The following is a 26012-nucleotide window of genomic DNA, read 5'->3' on the forward strand; positions in this document are numbered from 1 at the left end:
AAATATTTGATCTTACAGCTACTGCAGATGCCAATATCATTACAGTGTGTTTCAATATATTACACATAAGGGAAATAGAGATATGCAAACCCTGCAAATAAGTGCAGATACTATAGTCATAAGTAAACAATTTTTTTTCACAGATGTTATGTTTGCTGGTTTTGTCTATATACATATAAACAATTTAATACTTATCAAGCTATATACCCTTTAAAAGCCTTTTTTACTATGCAATTTGATATGAAAATAATTTTGAATAATGAGCAATTTTTTATTTAAGAATTGTTTATTTGGAGGAAAAAGTACACCAGATATGTTAGTACTACATTTTGAGTTAATAGATAATATCCTTCATAGCTGAATCATCTGGGACACACAAAAGAAAATGACACACAAAAGAAAAGCAAGACCAAAACCACTGTTGTCAAAAATAGGTAGAATAAAACATAAAGATGGAAAAAAACCCCAAGCTCTAATATATTTGTTTATTACAGAGAGTGATTACATTTTTATTTTATTTTGTTTCATTTTTGTAATGGAGCAGAATATCTTAGTAATATTGAAAGCTAATACTGAAAGGTGCAATTCATGTAAGCCTTCTCAAAGAGAAGCCCCAGTGACTCTAGCTTCTCCCTGAAGCAGCTGAAGTCTTTCTGAATAAAGCAAATGAGAGAAAAATGAATGCCTTGTATTACTGACCATCCCCAGAGGAATTTCATATCCTCATGCCTAAACCAGCTTCATAAAGACCTCTTTTCATGAAGCTAAAATTCAGCCTGTTTCTCAGCACATACATTCAAAAAAATGAGTCATATACTTCTTATATTTAATCTATTACAAGTAGCTATAGTTTTTAAATTAAATATTTAAGTGTGTGTCTTATGGTATCACATCAGTAATACAACTTTTTAGACATATGCACTGTGCATTATCACTGTGCTTTTGGTGAAATTAATGTGAGCTGTAACTAAATCAGGATGTAAGTAAAGAATTCTGAATAGAGCCTTGTGTCAGGCATCTTATATGATAATAGTGAATGCATCACTTACAAGGAAAAAGGAATTCATAAACACTAGTGTTCAAGCTTAGCATGAATTTTCTACTATTTTACAAAATTCTGGAACTCTAAATGGGTGAGAATTCAATTTTACAGTTCTATTCTCCAAGGAGAACAGGTGACTGTACTACACTACCATTTCTCACTACTTTAAAAATGGTGTTGATTGAATAATGAAGGAATTCAGAGCACTGTCACTTATGGGGCTATAGGGGACACAGTTTTTAGTTTGCTCCCCAGACCTTTGCAAAAGTATGGTCCAAATATGCCACACCATTTAATCAATTAAAATTACATTCTGACAAAACAAGTGGACGTAAAGTGTTTTGGTCATCCAGAGACAACAAAGAAAGTTTCTAATGTTTTCTAATAAATTTTTTTTTGTTTTCTTTTGATTCTCCTGTGGTGGAGGAGAAAGATAAAATTACTTTGTTGTACATTTCAAAAGAGTATTTATTGTGATAGAGATAAATATAATAATAATTTAGTTTTTCTCTAGTTTCTCAAAAGTTCTTTCCGAATGGTGCAGTGGAAGTAGATAAAGCTAGAAGAAAAGGGAAAACCACAGTCAGATACTTTCTCATTGAGACCAATTTATTTTTATACCAATAAAATTCAATTGGTCTTTTCTAAATTCTCCAAATATTAACATGGCCAAAGCAATCTGCAGAAATTCTCAGACTCAGGGACTCTTCATGAAGCAAACCAGACTAAACCACTGAGTCATCATGAATAAACATGAGTTATTCATCAGAAATATTGTGTTATATATATAAGTACTGTATTTGTGACATTAAATTTTCATGATTTCTTACGAATACCAGATTACCTATAATCTGTCCGTTTTCTTCTCTTTCAGAAAAAAAACAGAATGCAGACCTTTATAAATATTTTTCTGGGATTCTTTATCTTTGAGTCTGTTGGAGCTGCACCTATCACTGATACAATAACTTATGATTCTGAGTTCTATGACATACCACTTGAAGAGCTGCTTCACCCATTTGTCTATGATGAAAACAAGCAGTTTGACCAAGTAAAGGTAATTAGAACCTCATTTATTCTGTCTTTCCAAAGTGCACAAATGCAGTGGCAATTGATCAGTTTTTTCTCACCATGAAAACATTTATCACACAAATCTACTCATGTGATTTCTACTGCTTTTTCAGTTCATTCACTTTTTCCCCTAATCTTCAAACACAGCCAAAATATATCCTGATCTTTTTTGGTGATTTTTTGTGGCAATCCTTGAGAGAAGGTGAAAGGCATCATGCTTTCCTCAGGTCTCCATGCTTTGCCAAAAATTCTGTTCAAGATAGTTGTTGTGATTTATCTATCTGGATGACAGATGGAGGTTGCTGAGACAGGACATCCAGCATTTTCCATTAAATGAGGTAGTAAAATGCTATTTTCTTAGGTTATTTCTTATTGTAATAGATACGCTCAGTACAAGTATTTTAGTCTATAAATGCTAATGTTTTCTATTTCCCTTAGGAAAGTGAGCAGAAGGAAGAAAAAAGAAAGGGAAAGCACTTGAATTTAAAAACAGGAAAGTAAGAAAAATTACTGAAGAAAAACGCTTGAAATTCTTTTATAGTATGAGTTAAGATGTGTTGCCTGTACAAGCAAGGGACTCCACTTGTTGACTTCAGTGCTTCCTTCCTCTCCTACACTCCTTTATATCTCTACAATTACTAAAAGGCTACATTAGTTTTATTCTCACTGCTGATTAGACATGGACACAACTTCCATGAAGGTAATATATGCACTCTGTGATTCAGGATTGAGTGCCATAGGAGTTGAGTGAAAAATATAATATTTAAATAATAATATGGAATTTTTATTTTTATACATTTTTAGTACTTTTTCACATAATAATACATAATTCATAAAAATACATTCCTTTGAAATATTCATAATTACAGCAGGAGGGACAGGAGCTAGTCTTTCATCAATGTGAGACTGAAATTGGATAGCAGATTTGAAATCAAAGGACAGAGACAATTTAAGAATAAATATATCCCAACTGGAGAACTGAAGAGATAAAAATAATCTCAAAGTTTGCACGAAATCAGAACTTTACAGTTTGTAGGAAATAAATTTTCAATCTAAGAAGGACTGAGAAAAACTTTGCTGTAAAGAAATTACTTTGCCTTTGGCTTTCTTTCTTTGTGCTCTTTATTTCCTTATGTGCTTGCGCTCTCGTCCTTGATGAAGTCCCCACCAATTTTAGTTGCTGTGCCCTCTCTATTTCACATTGACTAAGAAATCACAGATTCTGTCTCTTTTTTCTCTTAAAAATGAAGCCTTTATCATTCCTACAGAAACAGCTTCCTTCCCAGAAATGTGCATACACCTCACCACTGAGGTTTTTCTCATTCAAACAGTAGATTTCTAAGTAATGCATTGAATGGTAGATGGGATTCTCCTGTGATGTGTTCTCTCTGTGTGGTCCTAGGACACCAAAACATGAGGTGCCCTTTTCCAAGTTTCTGAATTAAGTATAGAGACAAGGCAAGGTTTCTGTGTTTTTTTTCCAACTGAAAGGAAATTCAGGATGATCCTTTCCAACAGGAAAAAATACAAGAGGTATCATCACAGGTTGCTTTTTTTAAGTAAGTATGGAATAAGCAGAGCCCAGAAAGATTGTTCATATTGTCTGGTAAGCTTCTTTTCCAGTGGAGGATTATCTCCCATTACTGAGCTCTTCAGTCAGCCTTCTTAAAATTCATCAGGTGCAGGTCATCTATCATAGCAGTCGAACAGAATTTTACTATGCATATGGATGGACTTCCCTGTGAGAACCTTTTTTTCCTAAATGTTTAGCCAGTTGGGGTTGGTTTTGGCTTGCATTCCTCATACCATGTACCACCCAAGAGAAACCTAAACATTCACAATTCCCCATATCCCAGGAGAGATGAGTGGTCAGTGCTGTAGAAATCAAGCAGCTTTTATAGACATGTCAGTGCACTACTTGATAGTGCATGTCAGTCTTGCAAGCTATATTTTAGTCACTGAATGTTATTGATGTTACTCAAGTTTTAAACAGAATATATTTGATTTCTTGATCATGGTTATGATTTTCCTGCCTACAATCTTGTTTTCATAAAGATGTGAAATACACGAATGGGTCTATATGTAAAACCCAGTATTTATGCAAGGTCACAGGTTAGTTTTTATTATGCATAGCTTACAAATGAGCAATACCAAAGAGATACAGACAAACAACAAGCCTTCAATAGACCTAGCCTCTGTACAGTAGCTGTTTAAGGCCTGTATTTCCTTTTAGAGAGCTTTGAATCATGTCTTTAGACTTCTTAAATAGTGGAGAAAAAAAACAAAACCAGCATTTTCTGTTTCTTCAATTTAAGATTTTAAAATTCAGTTAAGTGCAAATAGAAATCATTCTGTTTATCACATTTTTAGAGTCATTGACAAAATGCAAACTTTACCCAGGTTGTGTGTCCAACTGATTTTCAGCAGGTTAGGACACCAGCTGGTTCTAGGACTTCAGATGCATTCGGTGTGCTGTCCCTGTTAATTTTAATGTGAATTAAAGCATATGTGCAACTTAAAGAGTTAAGCTAAAGCACCTATGTAGTATATCCTTTCCATGTAGTATGTCCTTTCCAGAATATTACCCATTAGGTACTATAATCACTCATTCAATGTGTATCACCAAAATGAGGAAAGACCTAGAGGTAATAAGGGAGGGATTTTTCCCACTCACTGTACCTGGATAAAATTATTCTTTGCATCCCACAACCATCCTCCAAGACAAGTATGAATCATTCTCTTGGGATATCTACTGAGGGGAGTTGACCTTGGTTGGCTGCCAGATGACCATCAAGATGCTTTCTTACTCCCCTTTCTCAGAGAGACAGGGGAAGAAATTAAGATTAAAAACTCATGATCTGATGTATAAGCAGTTTAATGAAGAAAAGTAAAAGTTGCATGCAGAAGCAAAGGAAAAAAAAAAAATATATTCTCTGCTTCCCATCAATAGGTGATGCCCAAACACTTCCAGGGAAGCAGGGCTTGAGTATGCATAGTGGTTACTCCTGAAGACAAACACCTTAATAATAAAGCTGCCCCCCTACCATCACTGCCTCCTTTCTCTTACCTTTTATTGCTGAGTAGATGCCACTGGAACATCCCTCTGCTCAGCTTGGGTCAGCTGTCCTGGTTGTGTCCCCTCCTGAGATCTTAACCACCCCATGCCTACTGGTGAGGGAGTAATGTTGGAGAGACAGCCTTGGTGCTGTGCCAGCACTCCCCACCAGTAGCCAAAACACTGGTGTGTTATCAACACCTTTGTAGATACCAACACAAAACACAGCACTATGAGGGATGCCATGGGGAAAACTAAGTCCATCCCAGCCTGACCCCATAAACCTATCTACCTCAAGTAACTTTCGATGAACCCTAGGCACCTGTCTCACATTTAGTACCAAAATGTCATCTTAATATAGTTAATCAAGAGTGACTAATTCCAAGTTCATGACTTTGTGACTTCTCATACTCTGGAAGTATTTTTTCTTGTGAAGTGTGTATGCAGGTATATACACATAGACTTCATTGGCTTATGAACACTTTTCTGAAAACATTTTAACTAGATAATGACTGTTGATATTTTTCCACTTGAAGTGTATTTTTCTCATAGATTTTAGGATCACTTTAAGTGTTGAAAAAGGTACTTAACAATGTATACATGGAGTACATTTTATAATGCAAATATTTTGCATGGGGAAAGTAACTATAGCTGGGAATAACTCGTGAGAATTGCACTGAATCTTCAGTTAAAGCTCTGCATTGTCATGTGTTGGGTGGGTCAAATTTGGGTTATAAATTCTGTGGTTTTCAAGATTGCCGGTTAGTGAGACATGGAAGATGCAGCCAAAGCTTTGCATCCAAAGGGAAATTGTTACTGGAAAAACCTTAAGTAATATATCACTCAGAAATAAAATGTGCATAGAGACATTACAGAGAGCAGTATAAACTCTTTCACAGATAGTGACTATAAAAAGGCAATGTAAAAGAAAAGTCAGTTTCCAAGGAATTAATTCCAGGGTTCTGAAGGAGAAAGATACTGCAAAGAAATGTCACTGTAAGTGTACAAGCTTTGTGTTTGACTTCTCTTCTGAAACTTACAGTAACAGCAGTATAAACTTGAGCTGCTGTATCTTCCCTTTTCTTCATAGTATATTCATTAGTATTTTCAATTATTATTTATATCATGATAGGGTCTAGAGGCTCCAGTCAAGACTGGGTCTCCATTGTCCCCACTACTCTGCAAACATATACAAAGACAGATTTACATCTTCAAAATGGATACAATCAAACCAGACTTTCAAATGCATTCTTGTGTAAGTTTCTCACTTTTTTCCTCTTTGAAACTAAAACTTTGTTTGGAAACTGAGAAAAACAAATTGTGGAGAGAGATTCTCACATATATCAGCTAGTAATGTTTAACAAAATGACATTGAAATTTTATTACAGTGCCTGTTAAACATAATCAGTCCATTTTCCTCCAGGTAGGAAAAGCTAAGTTAGAAAAATAAATGAAAATATAGGAGCATCAGAAAAATATTTTCGTTGCTAAGATAGGTTACCAGTGAGGCTGAGAAGCAAAGGAGCACTTAACAGTGGTTATCCTAGCACTGAATAAGCAGCAAAACAAGGGAGTTAAATACAGTCGGTCTGTGTACACAAAAGAGGTGAGCTGTAAAGTATGATCCACAAAATAATCAGAAAGAAGCACTGTGAAAGGCTAATATTTGATGCTGCATTACCTTGTTGAATTTGAATCAAAGTGACAATAGGAAATTCGGGTGCCTGCACAAAGCTCAAAACTTCATCTACACACACACAGTCACTCATATGTGTGTGCAGGTACACATAAACCATATCTGCTGTTGCTATAACACATACATTCAAGAATTCCCTCCTGCCATTCTACAGAGTTGAGAGAGGTTTACACTGCTGTTTCTGTCTTTGTGACAGGTATCCAATTGAATAAGAGACTTCAAGGTGGATATACAATGACTTTGCAGAACATGTCATATACATTTTTAAAATACTTATTAATTGGTATGAGTAATGTAGAAGTCAGATAGCTACATGGTTGGTAAGAGAATTAAATTTATGATTTGAAGCTTTATCCCCAAAAAGAAAATGTTCTACTTTTTCAGACAGGCTTTGACTACAGCTCTGCATATTCACTGAATTCTGAATTTGGTTCATAACTGATTCCATTTGCTTCTGTACAGATGTCTTCACAAAAGGTGAACATTTCTGTGAATTAAAAAGTCATCATGAAGTATCTGAGTGATGTTTTAACTACTTTGTCATATAGCAAAAGTAAATACCATAAGACAAGAAGAAGACTTTGAAACAGCAGTTAATCCCTAAATTCCAGTACAACCCACTTAGTTATCTGAAATGTTTTAAAGGCTAAGTGTACTGGCTAAGACATTCTTGAGAAACTAAAATTGATACCAAGCATAATAACAGAGTAACTACATCTTTTCTCTTGCCTCAGACTGGATGAGATTCTGTAAGTAGTTACCCTGGTTCAAAACCACCTGAATTGGCCCATCTGGAGCTCACTGCTTAGGAATAACTACCACAGTGTTTGAAAAACCTGTGAAAGAGGAGGCAGCTGAACTCCAGTGAGCTTGCATACACCTTTTACAGTAGATGCTTGCTACTTTGATTTCCCTGGTCCCTTAAACTCTTTTTTCTTTTCCCCCCAGACTTCCAGTTTTGTGGCTGCTTCTACTGATGTGGGGTATGAAACAAAGATACAGATATTTTAGAAAATTATCACAGATTCTTAAATTGTACCCATGGCTATATTTTTTGAACACTGAAGTTAAATATCGTGCATTTCTGTTCCCTTTAAAAATCATTTAAGATAAGAATAAATTTAGAGCCAATCAAAACACAATCCAGAGCATGATCAAAGGCAGAAGTGCTATGGTTCTGCTCTGAGTAATTTCTATCTTTGTTCACAGTTAGTGATTATCTAATGCATGGAACATTAATAATTGTTTGGAAAAAGTCGTGGGTCTCAGTTACTTTCATATTCAGCTACAAAATAACATTTCCTATGTCTTGTTTTCCTCTCATGTCATGAGTTTTGCCTCTTTAGATGTATTCCAGTTTTGTTTCAACATCTCATCCAAACTTCCCTTTGGGTCCCACCTGATGATTAGGACATCTGGAACAAGGGTCTTTGGGGGACCAGCCTCCTCTAGGTAGCAACTTGCATCTCAGCCCTCTTGCTTGGATATGTGGAGAACCAGCACTTCTGTTTCACCTGAACTGAAATGAGTAAACCAGTTTTTAATTAAATTTATGTCCTACAAAAAAAAAAAAAAAATCTAACTTGGATATTACGTATCCCTCAAAGTAGAATGTTAGAAATAAAATCTGCACTTTCCAATGCAGTTCTGGAAGGAGCCTTTGAGTTTTTCTTCATTTTCTGAAAACAGAATTAGTAAATAAAACCTCTACAGCAATGCAGTGCAGCACAAATTTTTTACTCAGCTAAAATCAGACATGACATAAATACACTTGTTTTGAAACAAGAAGCTTTAGGATATTCTAAGGTCAAGGTGCTAAAAAGACTTTATTTTTCTAAGACTCTTTAGAAAAACCTTATAATCTACCTATATTTTCCAAGGGAGAAACCACAGTCCTAGAGAACTGGGCTACAACTCCAGACCCCTGAAACTTAAATATTAAGGTTGGTCTGACTGAAGTATGAATGGAAATTTATGCATGTATGTGTGTGTAAGACCCAGCAGAAACAACAAGGTAAATTAAAAAAATTGGAAGGATGAAAGGGTTGAAAGAATGGTCTGCATTTGTAGCAAAGGATACTGTACCTGACTGCACCACTTCCAGAACACTATTTCCAGGAGCAAAACTGAGGAATGTGTTGTTTATGTGAAAATCAAAGTTCCTGCACCCTGATAACATTGCAGCACAGATAACTTCTCAGTGAAGACTATTCATCCTCCTACCAGCAGACAGGACATAGGTTGTAGAATACAATATATACCATTTCTTTCCACATGAGCCATCAGGAAATCATATTCCTGTTGAGTAAAAGGAGGCAATGGACAGCAACCTAGCATGAGAGAAAGAGTGTGAGTAGATAAAATCAGTATAATTAGAAATTTTATAACCAACTATCACCTTCCTCAAGATCTCACTGAGTTTTATTGCACTAATTTCTGCACACAACTTATTTATGTAGTTCTGTAATGAAAAAATGACAATTTATCTGAGCTGTGTAATTTACAGTATAAGTAATTATTGCATTAGCATACAGTGGCTAGCAGATCTATTTCTCTTTAAGATAGAACAATAGGAGAAAAAAACTCTTTAAATGCCATATTCAAGCAAGTATAAACCACTTTTGCAAAAGAAAACATAGGCAGGGAGGTTGGAACGATATGGTCTTTATGGTCCCTTCCAACCCAAACCACTTTGTGATTCTATGAATAACCTCTACCATAATTAGATATATGCTTGTAAGCTTTTGGTAGCTTTAGAATAGCTGTGGGGGAAACTAGTTCCTTTTAATGGGTCAGTGTGTGAAACAACTGTCCCTTCAAGTTCATGCTTCTTTTTAAGTTTTGAATTTTTATTTGTGTTTTCAAGTGTATTTTTTGCAGTAAAAGAAAGTCTGAAACAGTATACACTTCAGATTCTCCTGTGGATTTAAACTTCTCACAGGTAATACATCAACTTTGATCCTAAAGGTGTAGGTTACTCTTATCTACATTTCTGTTCTGTTCCAGTCCTGCTGACTCCTAGCCTACTGGTATTCTTTCATATTACTTTTCTTTTCCCCCACAGCTCAGACTCTTGAGCCATTTCTAACCTTTCATTTGCCTCGTCTTCTTTACAGTCAGTGGTGAGAGACAGATACCTAAAGGCCTCACCCTAAAAGGAGCATCTGTGGCCAGAAACTGGAGCTGCTTTTCAGAAGTTTTATCTCATTCTGTACTGTCTGTGAAAGGATGATAGCACAGACTTATTGTTCAGCCTATGGATGGCAAGCTGGGAGTTGGCTTTTACCAATTGCATTTTATTGCCCACTGATACATTCTGATTTCTGTGTTCTTGACTTTCAGAACTTCTGGGTCTGAAAGTGCCTCTAAATTGGCCATTCACACTAAGCATTTCATTTGAAACTGGAGTCACATTGGATAAATATAAGATGGGGAAAAAATAGATACTCCATGCAAACTTAGAAAGATATCATTCTTGTTTGGCATGCTCTGTAGCTAATATTCTGCACTGGTATTATCCAAGACTCTTGACTGATTCCAAAGACAGAGTAGGGTAACTATTAACCACACAGTTAGAGGGCTAAAGACAGGTGATATCATACTCTTTCATTTTTTTCTTGTGCTCTGTATCAAATCTGTCTTGAAAGGCTGATTATTATTTGAAGACTTGCAACTATTGTCAAAGAGAAAGATACTTCATTGTATTTCTCAACAAAGTTCTTCCTGCTTTGTGATTTTTCATAAAGAATATTACTTGAAGTAGCAAAGGAAATACAACTCCACCCCCCTCAGCTGAACTCCCTCCAAAACCCCTATGGAAAATAATGCCATTAAGTGATACTTAATCATTTCTGTTTCAATTTTTTTTACTAAAGTGCATGTTGCCAAAAATAAACAAACATCTGGAAGATGAGGAATCATTCTGTACAGTGTGCAGTCCAAGAGACATCTTTGTCTTGTTACAGTCTTGCATGATTTATCAAGATTTTAAAAGATAGAAAGCTGCATGGATCAGATAACCAATAATGGGAAACAGACTTTTACCTTTAGGTTACTGGTTCAAGTCCAAGATATGTAAATAGCAAGAGAACACTTCTCATGCTCTGGGGCTGGTATGTAATACACATATCAGTGAACTCCTACTCTGTTACCAGTATAAAAATGACAACATCATTAAGTTAACTGCAATAATTTTTATTTTTTTATAACTGTCACAACTGCTGCAGGAGACTGAATAGATAATACTAACTACTTGGAAAAATTTCCCTAGAACCCAGACTTAGTTCAATGGCAAGGAAACTACTGGTAGACTTTCAACTGTGCATCTGCAAAACCAGATAACATCCTACAGTAAGAGAGAGATAACAGTCTAGATACAGAAATACTAGGATTTAATACCTCTGCTTTGGTACCCAACAGCTACAGTGATTAATCAACAAAGAACACCTCAGAAAGTATAAAGTAAATCACAAATCCCAAAATAGTAAGTTCCATAAAGTATACCCACAAATATTCAGAGAGATGGCAGTAGATAACCCAAATCCCATAAGAAGTGAAAATTATCTATGGTCTGAAGCCTATTTACAAACTCTATCTTGAAAATACTCTTCTCCAAAATATTATTTTTGGTAGAACTGCCACAAAAGCTGAATATAAAGCCAATAACAGGTCTCAAAATCTCCAGATTTTATTCCAAAGTTCAGGAGAGGGACAATTATCTGATTTCCACAAAACTGGTGAAGTAGACACCATACGCAAGAACTGTAGTGCAGTACTAACCTGGGTCAATAAAAGCCTGGAATGCATCTCTCTCCCTCCGGACTTCCTCCATTCAGAGAACAGCTGTCCTATTTCCTTTGTTCCTAAAGTCTTCTTTTGATTTGTCCCCAAGTCCATTCCTGGTTAAGCTGTCTACTGTCAGTGCTACAGATGGGAACACTGTGTATTTATCTGCACGAAACAAGATGCATCCTTACTCTTACTTACATCAACTCAAGTTACGCAGTCATAGTTCATCTGAAGGTCATTTTGCTCACTTGATCACCTTGCATTTTGCAAAGTTATGACCCTTGAACTGTATCAGGGCATTTTTATCCAGAACTCTAACTAGTAATACTATTTGTGGTGTATTGGAATACAACTAAAGAATATAAGAGAACCTGAATTGTGTTTAGTCAAAATCTGAGCCTGTGAGGTTCAAAATTCTCTGTCTTCAGTGAAACTCGTTGATGGAAAATATTTGAAACTATGGCCATTATATAACTTAAACCAAATTGTTCCTGTGCAAAAAATTCTATTTTAGGTAGTTGTTTGGATGTTCTCAGGCAGACCATGATCATAATGTTTAATACTGCTTGTAATGAATATATAGCTACACTGCAAGATCCAGTGAGTCTATTATGAAGTATAAAGTGTTTTCTTCCAAAAACTTTCACAGATCATAGAATGGTTTGTGTTGAAAGGGAGTTCGAAGGATCCCATTGTCAGGGACACCTTTCACTAGACCAGGTGGCTCAAAGCCCCACCCAACCTGGCCTTGAACTCTTCCAGGGATGGGGCATCCACAACTTCTCTGGGCAACCATTTCCATCACCTCACCACCCTCACAATAAAGAATTTCTTCATAATATCTAAAACATTCAGCTTCAAGCCATTCCCCTTTGTCCTGTCACCACATGTCCTTGTATAAAGCCTCTCTCCAGCTTCTTTGTAAGCCCCCTTTAGATACCGGAAAGCTGCTACAAGATCTTGGCGGAACCTTCTCTTCTCCAAGCAGAATAACTCTAACTCTCTCAGCCTGTATTCATCTTCTTGGCCCTTCTCTGGACTTACTCCCACAGGCCCATATCCTGTGCTGGGGACCCCAGAGCTGGATGCAGTACTCCAGGTGGGGACTCATGAAAGAGGGGCAGCATCACCTCCTTGACCTGCTGGTCACATCTGAGGTATATATACACATACAAGGAGATTCAAATAGGGATCAGAATACAGCAAAAGCTTTGCTTGTGCTTGGGACACAGATCTCAGATGTGTTAGTTCCTTTAATTTGTATAGTTGACATAGAAAATACAATTTAAAAAATCCTAACCACTTGGCCAGTTTGGATACAATTACTTTTTACCTATCATTTAAAATTAGAATTAAAAACCGTACTGTAATTGATTTCAACAACTTGTTCTCCATGGACACAGCAAATCCCACAGTAGATGCAGGATGTTCTCAAAAAGGGAGATGCTTGGTTAGCTGAAAGACTCAGGATTCAATATTTTTATGGTGGTGTTGTCTTAGAAAGCTGCAGTGGAGGAAAATCTTTATTGAAGCAGAATTTTAAGCTTTGGTGCCTTCTCACTTGGGATAATGATACTGTGACAAGATTCCTGTATTTGGTCATGCCTTAGAAAAAGGTAAGGAGTGTTAAGCAAAGTGCAGGGGTGCAGCACCCACAGGGGTAGATATATTACCTAAATTTTAAACAGTACAAAGCCCTATAAGGACACTAATTCATTGTCTTGTATTTAAAGAATAAAGTGGATTTTCAAAAGAGGCCCTGGCATGGTCAAACAATATTATTACACATGGGGAAATAAAGATACAGAGGTAAAGCAACTTGCAAAGGTCACACAACTAGAGTGGGTTCTCGATGTCTGGGTGATTCTGTCTCTTTGCACACATAGGCCCCTTTGCAACAAGCCTGGTAAATCTGCAATAGTCTTTTTATGAGAAGTGATGTGATGCAAGAAAATTGTTATATCTTAATTTTTATCCTGAATTTTTCACATAGGAAAGTCAACAGAACGACAAAATTTACTGGTTTAACTAATTATTTTGAGTTTGGGACAAAAAAAAAAGATTTGTAGTTCCATGCAAGGATCTTACAACTTTTGTAGGTTTTTTTAAATTAAGATTTTATCTAATATTTTTATATATATTTAATTTTTCATACCACATAATACATCTAATGATGACTGAAACTCGATAGAGCCTTTTGGTATTCAGATTTAGAAAAAAAAAGTGACAAAACCACTGCCAACATATTAAAAGTAGCATGAGAAGTCAGATTGGAAAAATCTTCAATAATAAGATTTTTAAAGCATGTTAGTGTTCTTAAAAGAGAGCCTGCACAGCTATATCAGATTTAGATTCATACTGGTACAATTTACAATTTTATGATAAATGACTTGCATCTTTTTGATGTTTCACAGCAAATTTTCACTTGTCACATAAAATATATCAATTTTTATCACAAATCTATCTTTAAGTGTGGAAAAATAATTTTGTTAGTATATATTTTCACTATATTCTCACTAATGAAGTATATGCGTATGTGCATAAAAAAAACATTCCAAACACTGAGATAAAAAGTAAATAAGTATGTTGGATTTTCATGAATTGTTTATACATAATCAGAATTCATTAAAGCTGCTGAATAGAATGCAGCTCAAGCACTAAATCTCAGAAAATATGTGACCTCTAGTGGGAGAATATGGATAACCGGAAGAGAAACAGTTGCCAGTGGAAGTAAATACTAACATTTTCTCTTCATTTTTTCTAGGCCAAGATTGGGACAGCATTACCTCCTATAATTCAAGAGATTTATTCTTCTGCACCATTGACTGAAGAAACTGAGGACGAAGCATCAACACCAAAATTAATTGATGGGTCTTCAGCACAGGGATCTGGGGTTCTTGGACTCCAAACTCAAGATGGTTAGTAAGAAAGAGCAATGAGTTTTTGTTTGTAGCTTTGATTTTGAGTAAACACACTTTATTTGCTTATGAATGTCTACCTTTTTTACTGAAGAGGAAGTTCATAATTTCTGTACTTCTCTTACTGAAGAAAGATATAACATGCCTATCTTGAATGCTCTAAGTCTTATAGTGCCTAGTCAAAACGTTTCCATACTATTTCACTATGAAAACAACTCTGTCAAAGAGAATTTACAACTTAAAAATTGGCTGATGGTTAGCAAATTCTACCAGTACTTGGTTTTCTGTCTTAGATTTCAATGTCATTATCAACTATCTTTGTTTTATGATGATTTTTACATGTTTTTTATAAATATGGTCATACAATGTTTAATTAAAATGTTGAAGATTTTTTTGCTGTAAAAACTAGAAACTGTTAAACTTAAGGAAAGGGAACTATTTAGAAATTTGGGGTGAAAATGATTTTCATTTCTTCTGACTATGTATAATAAAATAAGAACTTCATACATCTTTCAGGGGAATTAAAATTGCAAAACGTAATCTGTCCTTCTCCCACACAAACTTTGCAATGCTAATAACTGGCATCTGTCAGAAGGTCCTCTAAACTCTTGTAGCTGAAGCCCACTAAGCTGTCCATTGCTGTGATGGATCTTTGTGTTGTATGGTGATCAACATACAAAGACAGGAAAATCCCACATTTTACTATGCCTAACACTGCAGTTGAGTGCAATAGAAGAAAAATGAAATTATAAAACAAACAGACAAACAAACTGCAAAAAAACCCCAAACCAAAACCCCAGAGTTCATATTTCCAAAATTGTGTGTTCAGTGGAGTTAATAATTCATAGTCTTATTTTTATACATATTACAAGTAAGCCTTGAACAGGCAAAAAATTCAGTGAGGTCAAAACAAATAACAATTGAATGAGAATTTCCCAGGAGATTTCAGAAAAATAAAAAAAAGCCCACTTTTTTTTTCAATTTTGAAAACTACAGGATGTTACAAAATGTCATGTAAATATTATATAGGATGAATTCTGTATGTGTCAACATTTTCAAGCACTGGATGCAAACCAGCTAGTGTTTTAACTATAGACACACATGGGAGGCTCAAGGCTGTAACATGTCAAACCAGATTGCTTTTGTGTCTTTCTTTTTTTTCAGCAACATATTTTCCTGTCAGATGTTGTTGCTGTTATTGGCCTGATACTGAATAGAAGACTACAAGGCTCAGGAACACCAAGCCAAGTTCATTTTTCTTTTTGATGTCTTTTTGAATCCTTCCCCTCCTTCTGTTCTTTTTCAGTTGCACCATCCATAGGTGACAAATACCACTCCTCCAAGATCAAAAATAGGACAGAAGAGGAAACCCTTTTCCTGTACTATGTTACAATATTATGAAAAAATGTCAACCATCCTTAACTCTACATTCATTTAGGCCGAGATTTGCTGGAATATTTCAACATGTGATAATTTATTTTTTTTCCCTGTGTCAGGCTTGCTCCTTGTAGCCAATGTAAGCTGTCCTGTGGAGAAAGTTAGGGAAAGCATGAAAAGAGTCTTATCTCTCCATAAATGTTATTCCTGGATGTCCAAGTAGAGATTCTCAAATAAAAGAGTACTCTGGTTATTCATTCTTTAATCTTGCCTGAAGAGGCACCTCAATCAGCTATTGGTAATTAATATGGATTAAGAAGGCACATCTGTCATGTAGCCACAACTGATCCAGAGAAAAAACTAACACACAAGAGAAACATTTTCATACTCATGAATTATGCTACTATTCTGTAAGTAAACACAACAAATAACCAGCCATCTGCTACAAGGAGGGGAAAACATGAAATAGAAAAGTATTTCTGTGGGATTAAAAGCTGATAAACAGATACGCTGTTTTATAACCATAATCAAAGAAAAGATGTATCAAAAACTGAGTCTCACAGGTCTCACAAAATTTGAATAGTACCATCAAAAGAAACTTCTGAATTCATAGTATTCATGCAGCGTTGTGATTGAGGTGAAATGGCTCCATTTTTCATTTTCACAAACTCGTGGTGGTAACCAAATATTTTGTTAACAGGGTCTCCAAGTTCCCTTAACTCAGACTGCTAGAGAGATATTTCATGACTGAATTTCTGAATCAGAAAACATAATTAAACAACATGCAAAGGAAACTGAGGTTCTTCTCCATAGCTCTGCAGGAAAATACTAATTTCCTTACAAAATATTCAGAAGTGCTATTTAGAGAACAAAACAGGAATCGTAACAAGTTTCACTTGTTAGCTCTGAGTCCTCTGTCTAGAGGGAAGTACACACTTGCCAGCTTAGGGGGAAACTGACCTTTGACTGGTTGCTGTCACCAAACATTGTATGGTTATAGTCTGAGAAACACTGTATTAGAACAAGTTAATTTTTCTTCTAGGTATAATTACAAAAATAAATTTTAAGAATTTAATCACTTCATTCTTGCAATTATATGATGTGGTGATCAAAACATAAAGGGAGTGAACTTTACTATAGACAAAATCTAATTGTTGTGTGCTTAGGTGAGCATTTCATTGCCGTAATTTACATATTATTTTTGTACATTTCCTTTTTAACAAGCTGTTTTCTTTTAAATTCCTTCACAGGTCTTCCCACTTGCCTTTTGTGTACATGCTTAGGAACTACAGTCTACTGTGATGATCGTGAGCTTGATGCTGTTCCACCATTGCCTAAGAAAACCACATATTTCTATTCACGCTACAACAGAATCAGGAAGATCAGCAGAAATGACTTTGCTAACTTAAGTATGGACAGTAGTATTGCTGCAACTAGCTTTAATTTCTACTATTTCTGGCTTATGCTAATCTAAAACACAGTGATAGGTTTTCTATAATGTTTGATGATGGTAGAATTTTACACACAAATGCACACACAGAAAAGCAGTTTGCCACTTTGGAGCATAAAGGTCAATACTTTAGACACAGATTCTCTGTCAAATTTTTAAATTTTTAGAAATAGCAATGGTCATCAGTTGTTTTGCTGTTACTACAATCATCTTTAGATAGGTAGGAAAAAAACCCCAAATGTTCAATTTAATTTTGTTTGTTTTTTTTTTAATTAGAAAAATGTTTGAGTGTACAACTATCTTACACATAGGAAAATGTTAAAATAAAGAAACGTGGAACAAGGCAGTAGAGAATATGTTTATTTCTCTTTAAGTGTTATTTTTTTCAAAATATAGTAATTTAAAAGATTTCCAGAGCACACAGAAACATTGAAACTGTTGACTTTGAAGTCTTTCACTGCAAAATATATAAAGTATGCACAGGAAGTTCAAAACAGGATGAGAAGGAGACACAGGTTGCCCTCCTTAGGAGAACTGTTCAAATATGTATTATTGCATTATATACTGAGAACACTGTCACATAGTGGGCCAGGAATGAAAATGATTCAAGACACTTCACATGTAATTTAAATGACCCATTTGCTTTTTTCTTTTTCTGAAATTTCAGGAAATACATTCTTACATGCTTCTTGTATCTTATTTCTCTGCCAGACAACTTAAAAAGAATTGATTTGACTGCAAACTTTATATCGGATATTCACAAGGATGCCTTCCGAAGATTGCTCCAACTTCAGGAGCTGGTGCTCCGTGACAACAGGATAAGGCAACTCCCTGAGTTACCATCTACCTTAACATTCCTTGATGTCAGTAAGAACAGGCTTGGTCACAAAGGAATACGTAATGAGGCATTTAAAGTAAGTCTGGATTGAAAGGGAAAATCGTTTTTTCCTGTCTCCAGGATGTGGTCAGAAGAGCAGCCTGTCCTCATAAGAGTGATGCTCCAGTCTCTTAATCGTCTTTGTAACACTCCACTGGACCCGCTCCAGAAGCTCCATGTCTCTCTGATACTGAGGAGTCCAGAACTGGATGTAGCACTCCAGATGTGGCCACACTAGGGCTGAGTAGAGGGGCAGGATGACCTACTTTGACCTGCTTGCAATGCTTTTCCTCAGGTACCCAACAATACCATTGGCCTGTTTGGCCACAGGGGCACACTGTTGGCTCATGGACAGCTTGTTGTCCACCAGGACCCCCAGTTCCTTTTTCACAGAGCTGCTTTCCAGCAAGTTGTCCCCCAGCCTGTGCTGATGTGTGGGGTTATTCTTCACCATGTACAGGACCCTGCACTTGCCTTTGCTGAATTTCAAGTGGTTCCTCTCTGCCCATCTCTCCAGCCTGTTGAGGTCCTTGTGAATGACTGCCCAGCACTCTGGGGTGATGGTCACCCTTTCCAGATTTTTGTTGTCAATGAACTTGCTGAGAAGGTATCTGCTCCTCCATCCAAGTCATTGATGAATAAGTTAGGCAGGCCTTCCACTAGACCCTATGCTATTGATTATGACCCTTTGAGATCTGCCATTCAGTCAGTTATCAATCCACCTCCCTATCCACTCATCCAGTCCATACTTCCTAAGTTTGCCTATGGGTATGTTGTGAGAGACAATGTCGAAAGACTTACTGAAGTCAAGGTATACATTATCCAGTGCTCTCCCCTCATCTATCCTGGTAGTTGTTTCATTTTAGAAGGTAATCAGGTTGGTTAAGCATGATTTACCTTTAGGGAATCCATGCTGACTACTCCTGATCACCTCCTCGTCATCCATGTGGATAGAGATGGCCTCTAGAATGAGGTGGTCCATCACATCTCCAGGGCTTGAGGTGAGGCGGATTGGCTGGTAATTCTCCAGATTCTCCTTCTTGCCCTTTTTGAAGATGAGGGTAGCACTGGCTTACCTCCAGTCCTCAGGTACCTCTTCTTTCAAAGATGATTGTGAGCAGCCTAGCTATGGTGCCTGCCACTTGTTCATCCACTAAGTCAAGGGAGAATATTATTTACCTTTTGAAGTGGAATGAGAAATGTATATTTAGCTCAGGAATTTCTTTTGCAGTTTTTGTTTGCTTCAACACCAAAACACTTTTGCAAAATTGAGTAAGCTTGTCACAAAAGAAAGCAGACAGAACAAGAAGTCCTTCTATATAATGAGCATAAAAGGCAATATTATCCCTTCAAAACGTAATCATTGAAATTACATTTCTAATAATTGTCTATAGATATTTCAGAAACATTTTCCCCCTTCATTTTAATCCAGACACCCAATTCTTAACAGAAACATTCTCAGCATGTGCAAATTAAATTCATTACTATCTTTGAATTTATGCCTTTTCACCCGTATCATATTAAAACAAAATGTGTTACTATCCAGCCATGCTCATTGCAGTGATAGATTTCAAACTTAGTTGCTAGAGATTTTCAAATATGTCAGTCATTTCCCCCTACCTTTTTCCTTCATCCTCTAGGATCTGAATGAACTGCAGCATCTTTACATCACTGACAATAACTTGGATCATATTCCCTTGCCGCTCCCTGAAAGCCTCCAAGCTCTTCATCTTCAGGTAGGCTACAAAAGTAGTGGCTCAAATAGTGAAACTGGAAAGGCAATTATTGCTATGTACTGTTTCTTCTGTTTATCCGGAAGTGTTCTTACTTAACTAAACAAGATACCGAAAACATAAAATTAATTAGTGAATGCAGTCTTTCAAACAAGTAAAATTTAGCTCAGCTAAGCATTAGTTTTTAGAATTTGTAATACAATATTTTTCAAACATTAAATTCTAGACTTATTATTAGTACAAGTCAAAATTATGTTCACAGCTGTCAAGACCATCATTAGTCTAAGAGATTTAAATGACAGAAATCCCTCACACTGCTTATACAAATCTTCCAAAGGGAATACTTTCAGACACACAGAGGAAGTAATTTTACATATTTATTGTATCTATACTCAGTGTATTTCATTCTTAATAAAGGTAATTCCCAGTCAACATTTTCAGCCAAATGTTTCCATTTGACTATGTTGGAAGATCCCATCCATCACCCTTCTGCAATTCTTTTATCTAGCACTTTCTTTCTGAATTCTTCCTTTTTACCTTTTCCAGCTCTGCTTCTTTCCCTTTATCTCCTATTGTATCAATGCACGGTTTGGATTATCAGATGTTACATAATACAGAAAAAACCCTTTTAATAAGGAAACTAATGCACCACATATAATTGAAGCCCTATCTTTCAATAAGTAAATCTATAGAAACTCTCTACCTGTTAGCTGATCTTTTTTTTCACCTGTTTGTGCCTGTAAATTAAATATTCAGCGATATGTGCTACAGACAAAAGTTTGTGAACTGTACTTTTTCCACACTAATTTCTGTCTAGCAAAGGAATGAAGAGAAGAAGAACTTTCAGACAGTCCTTATTTTAGGAGATGAACCTTTTAGTCCCAATTTCCTGATAATATTGCATTCTAGCAATTCATTGTTGAAAATAGTTCTCTTCAAGAACAAAAGATCAGTGAATGTAAGGCATATGAGAGGAATTTAAATCAAAAGAATAAAACCTAAAGCATTCAATTTTCCCAGTATATATACAGATATGAGGTAAACTAATGTGAGAGGGCCTGTAGGAAAGAAATTTGTCACAGATCAAATTTCTAATTTGTGCCTTTGCAAGCACATCAAGCATCAGGATGATAATTCTGTTTCTGTGATTTTTGGACTGGCTTATGCTGGTTCCAATTTGTCTTAATAAGTCTCTTCAATATAATCTAGAAAGGAAAATCTTTATACTTCTACCAGGCCTCTCCTGCAAAGCCTGTCTCTGCTACATGGTATGAGTTACCTAGTTTTGAAGCCTTGCATTGGCCAAGAAATTTTCCCCATTTGGAAGATTTCTTTGTTGATGACTTGCTGCCACAATCTGGGTCATTGAGTTCAAGTAAGTATCTCTCTAGGCACCAAAAATACTTCCATAAATGGTTCTTCAAAGAGTTAAAAATTACTTTTAGGCAACTATTTTGATAGCTTCTTTTTTTTCTCTTTTAGAACAACAATATTCAAGAGATGCATGAAGATACTTTCTGCAAAATGAGAGATTTTACTTATGTACGTAGGGCTCTTGAAGACATCAGACTGGATGGTAATCCCATCAACTTGAGCAAAACACCTTATGCATATATGTGTCTACCCCGTTTGCCAGTTGGTAACCTCATCTGAGCTTTGACAGCAGCCTATACTGTCATATGCTATCAGAATCTCAAAAGACAAATCATTAACTTGCTGCTAAACTAAGATGATTTTTTCAAATCTCATTAATTTGGGAAATATTTCTGTTAATATTTAAATTAATTATTATGATACAAAGAAGATTATTAAATGCTAGAAGAAAAATCCATTATTTACCCAACTGCAAGTTATTTACCAATATCAAGGCAAATATTTTACTACAAAAACAATGTAAATGCCAATTTTTATGCTGAATTATGGATGAATTCTAAAATTAAATAATTTTATATATTAAAGTTTAACTATTACCTGGTAAATAAAGAAATAAAAATAAAATTTGTGTACACAATTAAATGTAGTTGTCTCTAGAAAAAAAGGCCTAGGACAGATTTTGTTTTACTAACGTCATCATCACCATCATCATGGTTGGGCTTCGCGAACGAAGATTTGGGGAGGGCTCTACCCACGTTTGTTACAAGCGTGCTGATGGCTAAAAAGGCCAACACGAGATAGGCACATCCGGCTGCAAAAGGCACAGCAGAAAGACTCCTTACTAATGTACAGCCTCAGTTAATCATTTTATGGACCACTACTGCCATCGTGTGTTGATAAATAGTGACACCTGGTATCATACCAAAGCCTAACACTAAGGGTAAATGTGAGTTGTTTTTATTTGTTTGTTAAACTTAATCCTATGAAATTTTTTTTCCCTTTTCTCTCTAATGAAAGCTGAAGGAATGGAAAACTCTTTCAAGATAAAACCAAGGGAACATTATGTTGATTTTTTTGGTTTTGGTTGGGGGGGGAGAATTGTTTGTTTGGATTTGGGTTTGCTTCTGCTTTATTGTTTGTTTTGTTCTTTTTTTTTTTTTTTTAATCAACATAGAAAATTTTAAAAAATGTTTCTTTTTTAAAATATTCTACTTTTTTTGTCCTTTTGTATTTAAATAAGAAGACTATAAATGCCATCAGTACAATTTATGTCTCAGGTCATGATACTATAAAGATGCTCTAATCATTAAGTATGAAAATTCAGGATTCTCAATGATATCTCTTAGCAAAAGAGAGACAGAGATTCTGGTCTAAATGTGGATATGCATCATTTACTATGAAATGATAAGCCTGATCTGACAGTATCAGTGTATGGAGAGGGAGCCTAAATAATAAATACCCACATTCCCAGTTATACAGGCTGTGAAAACTTCCAGAGACAAGCACAGCCACAAAACTCCCACCCTTATTTGTGTGGTCAGAATGAGGACACGCTTGTCTTGAACCCTTCAACCTAGTTGTCTTCTGTAAAGTCTTTTATCTTATCACAGAAGACAAATTTATTTATTTATTTATTCCCATCCCTGGAAGTGTTCAAGGCCAGTTTTGGTGGGTCTTTTGAGCAACCTGGTCTAGGGGAAGGTGTTCCTACAGTAGGATTGGAACTACGTGATCTTTAAGGTCCCTTCCAACCTAAACCACTCTATGATTCTGTAATTTATTAGTTTTTATTCTGTACTGTAAAAAACCAACAAGAGGGATGCTATAAACAGCATCTGGTGTTATGTAAATATACTATGTATAGAAAATTAATTCTGAGATAGGCCTGCTATCTATCTTTCCACCTTCCACACTAAAAAGGCAGGAATTCATTTCAACAGTTGACATAAAGGGCTGAATTCAAGATTTTGAGTCAGGAGAGCAGCAAAAGCTTTTTGAAGGTGCTGACTTTCTGTGCCAGCTTGTGACAGCTACTTAGTCCCTCTGCATCCTTCTCCTCCAGGTGACCAGGACAGCTTTCCCTCCGTCCCACAAGGTGTTCTGAGGGAAGCAGGAATCAGGTCTGGCAATCGTCAAAGCGAGGCCTGGCCTAGGGCCTGCAGGGCCCCACCCGGGAGGGAGCCCCCTGCTGACCCATAGCTGGTGTCCTTGTTACACCGCCATGTTGCTGCCACGGGCCGCTGGCTCCTCCAGGCAGGGTGGGAAGGCAATCTGTCACTCTGTCCCCATGAGAAGAGCCTCTCTGGGACAGCAGGGTGTCAGTATGGGGAGGGCAAGATACAAGGCTCCCTCACAAGCCTCCAAGCTAAACACCCCATATGGAGCCAGAGGCACTGCCAGCGCTGCAGGGCCAGGCCTCAGCCGAAGGGAAGACTACCCCCAGCACAGTCCCCCCAGAAGTGCCATGCCACTGGCTGCCATCACTCCTGGGCAGCACAAGAAGGCATGGCGAGGTGAGGGCAGGGGCAAGAGGCAAAGACAGTGGCAGCAAGTGCAGGCAGACGACATGCTAATCATGCTCCTGTGTAGCAACAGGGCTGGTAGGGGCACAAGACGACAGGAGCAATGGAAGCTCAGGGGCAGAATGCACGTTAACAGAGACAATGAACAAGGGCAACAGGAGAGAGAGAAGGACCTCATGGAGCAGGACCCCTGTGCATCTTCCTCAAATGGCTGTGGGAGCCAGGGTGGCCAGCACAGGGTTCCTGTGCATAGGCCACAGTGGAAGCGGCCTGAGAAGGCACACTGGTGGTGTCACAGCCGGAGGAGGAATTGGAAACAGCAACAACAACTACAGTGCACCGAGCCCAGCCACCAAGACCAGGCAGGTGGGCAGAGCAGCAGTGGTCAAAAGGGAGTCCTGTTCTGGAATGCGAAGAAGCGCTGCTGGGTCCCAACCTTGCGTGTGCCAGCAGCAACCTGGCGAGAGGCAAGAGCGCGCCTCCGCCCCATGAACGTGGCAGGACACCGCCCACCAGGGATGTGCACACCCCACAACACCAGCCAGTACATCATGGACCAGCACGAGTACGTGCAGGGAGACAAAAAGGAAGAGGCAGTGGTGATGTCTGGAGGAAGGGGTAACTGCAGCACTGCAGGTAAGGATTTCCCTCTCATGACCTCTTTTCCTTCCACAGCCCAATAGGTTGAAGGCACATGAACAGAAGAGGAAAAGGAGAGCACATAGCCTGCCCATCAAGATTGCAAGTGCCAAGACGATATCTACTGTAAAACCTAAACTGGAGTGACAGCACAAGGAAAGCGTCTGTCTCATCATCAGCTATTAAGAGCAAGGAATCTCTTAAAATTCAGCTTCCTAAATAAATATATATATGCACTTCTAACCTTGCTGGCTACTGTCTAATGATTCACATACACTAAGAGAGACCTGGCAGAATAAGAACGAGAAAAAGAAATATGCCAAAGTGGTCACAACTGCTACCCCAGAGACTTTAGAGACTCTCTGTTCCCCTCAGGTACATATGTCCCATTCAGGAACATTTTTAGGTATATTGCTATGGTATTCTGAAAAGAGAAGGCCTAACTAGATGACTAAAATAAGAAAGAAACCAACATATATTTCAGCACACATTAGAATGGATGTTTTTTGAACATTAGAAAAAAGAAAGAGTACTTAGATAAATATACTTTCTTATATAAACAGACACTACACCCTGTTTATCAATGGCTAAACTGTATATTTGCATATCATGTAAGCAAAATAAATGAAGCTCAAAAATAGAAGAAAAAGAACAAAAAATTCCTATTTGGGTCACAGATCATTCACCTTGACTTGTCATAAATGCTCATTTTCCTTTTACCAAATATTGAGAAGAGAAGGAGGCTTGGTCATATGCCCTACCTTCACTTTTTAAGGTGGTTGAAACTATAGACATGGAAACTATCACAAATATAGTAGTGTTTCCATCTCAAGGTGAAAAAATCATGTTTGTCTATTAGCCATCATAAGAGAAAAGCAATAATCAAAACTCTTGGCTTAAGATTCTGCAACTAGGACAACATAATGCTGGACACTATAAATTCAGAGAGGAGTTACTAGAAAGCAGCCCCACAGGAAGGGACCTGAGGGTGCTGGTCATCAGCAAGCTTAACACAAGTCAGCAGTGGGCCCTGGCAGACCAGACTACAGAAGCAAACTGCATCCTGGGGTGCATCAAACATGTCATGACCAGCTGGGCAGAAGAGGGGATTATCCCATTTTACTCAGTGTTGTTATCTCACCTTGAGCACTGTGGGCCATCCTGAGCCCCACAATTTGAGAAGGATGTGAAGATCCTTGAATACATCCAGAGGAGGACAACAAGGCTGATGAAAGGGCTGGAGGACACATCTTGTAAGGAGCAACTGAGGGCTTTGGGCTTGTTTCAGAGAAAAGGAGGCTGAGATGCTGTCTCATTGCTCTCTACAGCTTCCCAAGGAGGGGAAATGAAGAGAGTCTGGTCTCTTTTCCCAGGTGTCCAGTGACAGAATGCATGGGAATAGTTCAAATCTGTGCCAGGGAGGCTTAGTCTGGACAATGGGAAACATTTCTTTACTAAGAGGGCAGTCAAACA

General features: G+C 37.1%; 2 protein-coding genes and 1 long non-coding RNA gene across 4 annotated transcripts; 2 read left to right on the plus strand and 1 right to left on the minus strand.

Moving 5' to 3' along the window:
* Positions 1-1928: 1928 nt before the first annotated feature.
* Positions 1929-21676, plus strand: EPYC (epiphycan). Its single transcript, XM_051770089.1, has 6 exons — positions 1929-2096; positions 14414-14567; positions 17195-17353; positions 18106-18308; positions 19912-20007; positions 21487-21676. The coding sequence occupies exons 1-6, from the start codon at positions 1929-1931 to the stop codon at positions 21655-21657; spliced, it is 951 nt and encodes a 316-aa protein (XP_051626049.1). The 3' UTR covers positions 21658-21676.
* LOC127461890 (uncharacterized) lies at positions 11676-23490 on the minus strand. 2 transcript variants are annotated; one of them, XR_007900224.1, is made up of 3 exons: positions 23387-23490; positions 19892-20103; positions 11676-11811 (listed from the first exon to the last, which is right to left on the minus strand). It is a non-coding gene; the product is annotated as an uncharacterized LOC127461890 (long non-coding RNA). The 2 variants fall into 2 exon arrangements; XR_007900223.1 differs by lacking the exon at positions 11676-11811 and adding an exon at positions 18143-19450.
* LOC127461889 (uncharacterized) lies at positions 23489-24793 on the plus strand. The gene is made up of 2 exons (XM_051770090.1): positions 23489-24465; positions 24576-24793. The coding sequence occupies exons 1-2, from the start codon at positions 23600-23602 to the stop codon at positions 24586-24588; spliced, it is 879 nt and encodes a 292-aa protein (XP_051626050.1). The 5' UTR covers positions 23489-23599; the 3' UTR covers positions 24589-24793.
* The last annotated feature ends 1219 nt before the right edge of the window (positions 24794-26012 follow it).

The sequence above is a fragment of the Manacus candei genome, unplaced genomic scaffold (assembly GCF_025592945.1).
Source record: "Manacus candei isolate 608988 ecotype Guabito, Panama unplaced genomic scaffold, ASM2559294v1 h1tg000114l, whole genome shotgun sequence".
NCBI classification, from domain to species: domain Eukaryota; kingdom Metazoa; phylum Chordata; class Aves; order Passeriformes; family Pipridae; genus Manacus; species Manacus candei.